The sequence below is a fragment of the Ursus maritimus genome, unplaced genomic scaffold (genome assembly GCF_017311325.1).
Source record: "Ursus maritimus isolate PB19 unplaced genomic scaffold, ASM1731132v1 scaffold_7, whole genome shotgun sequence".
Taxonomy (NCBI): domain Eukaryota; kingdom Metazoa; phylum Chordata; class Mammalia; order Carnivora; family Ursidae; genus Ursus; species Ursus maritimus.
In genome coordinates this window covers 40,549,128-40,555,127 of record NW_024426885.1, presented here as the reverse complement: position 1 = coordinate 40,555,127, position 6,000 = coordinate 40,549,128, and the positions used below count along the sequence as shown (strand labels likewise).

The 6,000-nt window shown below is 49.9% G+C and overlaps 1 protein-coding gene across 1 annotated transcript in view; it reads right to left on the bottom strand.

The window, feature by feature from the left end:
* Positions 1–1,986: 1,986 nt before the first annotated feature.
* FRMPD2 (FERM and PDZ domain containing 2) overlaps positions 1,987–6,000 on the bottom strand; it is a 77,013-nt gene continuing 72,999 nt past the window's right edge. Inside the window, exon 28 of the mRNA XM_040623772.1 lies at positions 1,987–2,142. Coding sequence (XP_040479706.1) covers positions 2,094–2,142 — 49 coding nt within the window. The 3' untranslated portion in view covers positions 1,987–2,093. The remainder of the gene's footprint in view (positions 2,143–6,000) is intronic.

The window sequence follows — 6,000 nt, the reverse complement described above, 5'->3', positions numbered from 1 at the left end:
TAAGAATCCAGGTCAATCATTTGCAGTGAAAACGTAGCTAGGACACAGTGGGATGAAGGTGAACAAGACTGTTTCAGTCACACCCAAATCTTCATGAGCCAAGGCCTCAGTAAGTTTCAGTGTGCCTTAAAAATGTGTTTATGTGAAAGTTCCTTGAACATTTAGCATTTCAAAAACACTGGAACAACATATGCTGTAAGCACTTTAACAGAATATTGGGTGGTTGACCAACCTGTCAAGAGTTTAATCCACTCTGCTCCCCATCTGACAGTTTTTGTTACACTTACTCTTCCCTTGTCTTCATCGGTGCCATCTGACCCCAGCTCTCTGACCCAGTCCCGACTTCTGGTAGCATCTTCTGTTAACAGATTGACTTTCTTGATCAAGAAAAAGCTCACTGTGTTGAGACACAGTGGTGTTGAGAAGGGCCACATTACATGAGACCACGGCTCTTCTCTGAAATATATTGAGCCCGAGGCCAGGCAGGAGCACACAAAATAGGAGTCAGCACCTCACAAGCAGCCCACCAAGAGAGACGGTGCACCCTGCCACACGCTGGCGGCAGCAGGGAGAGCACTGAACACATGGTCTGAGGAGTGGGAGAGCCAGGGATGAATTCTGACTCTGTCACTTACCCACTGTGTGACCTTGGGAAAGTCCCAAATGCGTCATCTGTAAAATGGGAATGACAATAACCTTATTTTATAGGGTGGTTGTCATGGAACACAGTCCATGGTAAGTGCCATGAGGAGGTGTGACCCCCTGAGGAGACGTAAGGGGAACGAGGAGATGCCCATGGGCGGTCACCCAGCCAAAGTGGACTGAAACACTGAGCCCCACTAGAAGAACTCAGACCAGCCTCAGTCTACCCAGAGTGATACCAACCTGAGGGTGCCCTCATCCGGGTCCACAGCCTCCTCTAGGTCTTCCCACTCACTCTCACTGTCACACGCCTCTTCCGCAGGCAAAGACTCCGAGAGAGCACGCCAAGAACAGAACTGCGGCAAGGGAATGGTCCCCGAATCTGCCTCCAAACATTCTTCACAGAGTAGCTGGCCTTCCGATGTAGAGCTGATGGTAAGATAGGCTTCATTTTCCACAGTGGGGGAAGGGGCTTCGAGTAGATGACCTGTGTCTCCTTCCTCATCATCTGTATCCAGCTCAGGACTAGAAAACAAAAACCCACGTGTCTTCCAGCATTGATAAGAAATTCCTCTCCCCACCTTTCTTTCCCTCAGGATGCTGACACAGCACAGGAGAGCCAGCCAGGGTCCAAACAGCTCCTGCCAGAGACTGCTCTAAACAGTGAGTAAGGTGTGGCCCCTGTCCTTGAGGGTCCCCTGATTTAATGAGACGAGCAAGCGGTGAACAACTGTTACAATCCAGAGAGAGAGAGTGCTATGGTAGAGGCAGCACAGAGCATTATGGGAGCAGGGAGAGCTCCTGACTGAGCCCAGGAGGCCACAGAGGACTTGCCGGAGGACATGGCATTGAAAACAGAGCCACGACTCTGCTCTAGGACTGACTCTTCATATGGGGAGTGTCAGGGAGACCTCAGGCAAGTTTACTAACTTCTCTGGGACCTCGGTTTGTTCATCTGAAAATGGGAAGGTCGAAAAATTTATAAGATTGCTGGGATGCTTAGACTACATAATTCTGAAGCGTCCGCCTGTGGCTCCGGGTACAGGGTGAGTCCTCAGTAAATGGGAGGGGCTGTCATCGAGAGGATTAGGACTAGGATTTCAACAGAGGCGTTAGAGGGAAAGGGCCAAAGCAGGAGGCTGGGAGCAACTCAAGCAGGTGAGCTTCGAAGCACTTCGTGCACGTATGGAGGCCTTTTCGGAGTGCTGAGAGAGGGCCTATTTGGAGAGGCAGCCAGCTGGAGTGACATTCAGTCCCCGTGTGACGCAGGAGGCAGATGAGCGGTGAGTGAGGCGCGCTGTCTGGCGGTGAAGACGCAGAGACACAACAGCCGAAGGACAGGCTTTCCAGGGGCCGCCCAAGGGTCGCCCCAGAGGCTCTCTGATTAGAAAAAGCAGTCCCGACAGACGGCAGAGCGCTTTGAACAGCGCTTCAAGCATGCAGAGAACTGCTCAGAAAATATCTGTCGAAAGCCCAGCTAGAGAGGATGAGGAGGAAAATCTAAAAGAAATGCACGCAGATTTAGCTTTTCATCAAACACGCAAATCCCCATTTGTCAGCCTCCTTCCCCACACCCGATGCAATGACTTGGCTTTATTACGTGCCCCTGCCCTCCCCACCCTGCCCTTTCCCCAAATGCCCCTTCTAAGCTCAGCTCTGGTGCCTCCCAAGAGCTCCAAGCCCCCAAGCACCCAGAGGGTTGGTCCCCCTCCCCAGCAGAACTGGAGTGTCTGTCCCCACCTGAGTCTCACTGTCAAAAAGACAGTATTTCTGCTCGTGAGGCCTGCAGCGTATATGTAAATACGTGTTTCATGTGAGCAGAGCGCACTCCTGTGCAGAGGAAGGAGACTGTGTGCTACCAGGACTGAAGAGAACACTAACGTTAAGAAAGTAATATTTTAAAATCGCCAAGCACTTTGAGGGAAAATCGGTTTAAAACCTTAAAGCACTTGACCAAATTGCATAGAAAATGCATTTTCTTATAAACGTGGAAGGAATCACTGTGGAAGTTTTGTCAAAGCACGGGAAATCCAGCCTCTTGCCCAGGCCCACCCCACACCCTGCCGCACCCCACCCCTGTCCTCAGCAGGGGCCTGCTCGCTCCCTCCCTCCCTCCCTCTCTCAGGGTGAAGAAGAAGCACAGCCAGGCTACCTCAGTACCCGACTGCTCATACCTGACCTCCTGACACCGTCCTCCTCCAACCTCTCTAATAAGCTTCCTGCAGGAGGCGAGGTGTCAGAGTGTCTGGAGGGGGCGTGGTGACCCCAAGGGTGAACCTGCAGTGTCTAAGACAGCAAAGAGGGAAGGCCAGTGGACTGCGGAATTTGAAGCTCACGTGACAATCCTGAGATGAAGATCAGTGTTTAGAAGTTCCTCGAGTGGTGTGGCTGGCCATGTGTGGTTGGGGAGGGGGCTGGGGAGCGCCCCTCCGGAGCCCCTGAGTGTGCAGGGTAGAAGCTTGCTGACGCAGCACCAGGCCCCAGTCTCACTGTCGGCCCCAGCTCTGCTCTTAGACGATAGCCATTCCCGGCCAGGCACCTGCCTCATTCGCTTCCCTCAGGCACGCTCCGACCTCACAGGGGTCCCCTGTGCCCTCCTATCCAACCGACAGCCCCCTCGCCCAGCAGCCTCCAGCCTCGGCTAGCTACACTGATGTCACAGAGGGCACGACAGCTGCTGCTGAGTTAGACCTGTAGTCTCCTACTCATCCTTTGCTAATCCAGGAACAGCTCCCGCCCCAGAAGGCAGACAGTAATTTTAGGTTCATCTCATTTTGCATTCTGGCTTCGTTTTGCATTCTTAATGACCATGAAGACTTACAACATCACTTTCATTACGTGACACTTGTTCAAACTACATGCATTTGATTTACCTGAATTTAACTATATGTTCTAGGCAAGAGAGAGAGAGAGAGAGAAATAAGCATATACCAATCCTGCTACGACCAGCCTTCCACTCCATGAGCGGAAGCCTGGGAATGAACACGCGTGGAAGCCTGGACTCTGCCACCCCCATTCATTCCGATGAGCCCAGCATGTAAAGATAAGCATTGGCATCCAGCGAGGCCCTTCCCCCAAAGCTCCACCAAAGAACAAGTGATCTGTTCCCACACCAGGGGAGCAAAGAACACCATGCCTTTCAAAGTAGTGTTCAAGTGCAACGTGACTTGATCGGATTTTCGCTACAGGCCCCAACTTTAGAAACCAACCTCGCGTAAGATGCGACTGCAGCCAAGGGCCAAGCCCTCCCTCTGGCAGGCACGCAGTTCTAACCCTCCTCCATGAAAATGTACGGTACTGCCTTATGAGCCTGCTTTACAAGCGTCTCCTGTGACAAGGCCGAGCCTCTAGCTGGACATTCGTAAAAGAGAAGAACAAGGAAGGAAAGTAAAATGTCATCTCCTCCATGAACACTCTGGTTGGCTGGGGTGCTGGCAGCCACCTGGCTTTTTTAGCCCCTGGCAGCTGGTAAATTCTGGCCATCCGCTGGGCACTGTAGTTCACGGGACCTGTTCTTCAGCTGGCAAGAAAGGCAAAGAAAGTGGCTTGTGTTAAGGTCCCGCGGGGCGCCAGGCAGCACTCAGCAGGTGTGCTTTCTTTTGACCTGCACAGTGTCCGGCTCTTTGTTGACATTTGAGAAGCCTCGAGCTCAGAGGCGTCAACAGTCCAGGCACACTGAGTACATGGTAAAGCTGAAACCAAGGCTATATGTTCGAGAAGTCCAGGCTCTTTTGGTTCCAAACTGCAGCAAGAGAGCTTGACTCACAGATGCCAGAAACAAAGAGGTAGTTGCCGGGGACAGCCACCTCGGAACTGAGGAACTTCTAAGAAGAGCCTGCAAAGAGCCACAATCCCACCGGGAGCTGGGGGGATGTGTTCAGGGACTGCTGGGCACGTGCCAGGCTTTTCTTCCTCTAGGGGACAGTCACTATGTATGCAGCTAGAGCAAGCTAACGTCTTGTTAGAGTTAGAGGAGAAGCTAATAGGGTTTGAGTCCTTCCTTCAGAGAGAAAGAAAGGTTCCTGAGTTGGGGGAAGAAAACACAGCAAAAATGAAGCCAGGAAATGTGAGGAGGCAGAGCACTGTCATGACCAGGACCACCACCACAGGGAGGCCAAGTATAAGGGGGAGGTGTTGGCCATGGAGGGAGCCACCATAGAGAAACAGTAAGGCTGCCCGCCTGTGGCTCCATGGACCACAATGGCCTGGGTAACAAGCATGTGGCAGCAACCATGACCAAATGAATACCAGAAGGTCCACCAGAATATTCCGGAAAAGCCCTCAGGATTCTTGTGTAACTCTAGCAGAGGCAACCCCCTCCAAAAATGGCATCTTTTGGACATCAAGAATACCCTTTCACAAAGAAACATGAAGCCAAATTTAATTTGATTCAGACAAATAAAATAATGTGATGTTTCCTGCAAAAATAATGACGAAAAGATGGGAGGAAGTAGGCGTTAAAGCAGATTTCACCTTGATATAAGGAAGCACTTTCTGATGAACAACCGCATGGTGATAAAATGGGCCACTTCGAGAGGTAGCAAGTTCTGCACCCCTGGAGGTATTCGGTCGAAAGCAGGCCCCTTACTTCGGGGATGCTGCAGAACAGATTCGGCATGGGGATGAGGTTGGATTCGACCATTTCTATACTGAACAACCTTGACATTCTGTGACCCCATGAATGAAACAGCAACTAAACGTATAATTAGTAAAAAAACAAAAAAACAAAAAAAACCCTATTGTTAATGACTGGTAACTATATTAGATTAAAGGCACATGGCAAATCAAACTCCAGGCTTGTACCTAAACCCAGAGTCACTTTATAATCCATTAATCCAATGCTCAGGGTTTCTGTCCATCATCCTGAACTATCTGGCAGTAAAACCTTTAAAAATCCAAAAACCTTCAAAAATCTATAAGGAAGTACAGGTCCTTTTATATTTCCTATAAGATCACACTGATAGTTGTCCTTGGATAAACCTCTGGAAGGGCTTTCCTTTATCACGTGACCAAGTATATCAATTACTGCCTAGAACACAATTGTAAGAAACTATAAATACACTTTTATTTATGCATTTTCAGACAATGAAAATGAATACCACTGATGAATGTGCTTGCCCACTCTGCTCTACTCTGCACACGAGTTAGTTTTCGTTTGGCTGGTATGGTATTCTTATAAAGATTGTACGTGAATCCATTTATTTATTTATTTATTTATTCATTTATTTATTCATTTATTTATTTATTTTGAAAGAGAGACAGAGAGAGAGCGCGCGCAGGGGAGGGGCAGAAGTAGAGGGGAGAGAGAATCTCAATCTGCTGAGCCCAGAGCTGGATGTGGGGCTCGATCTGACCTGA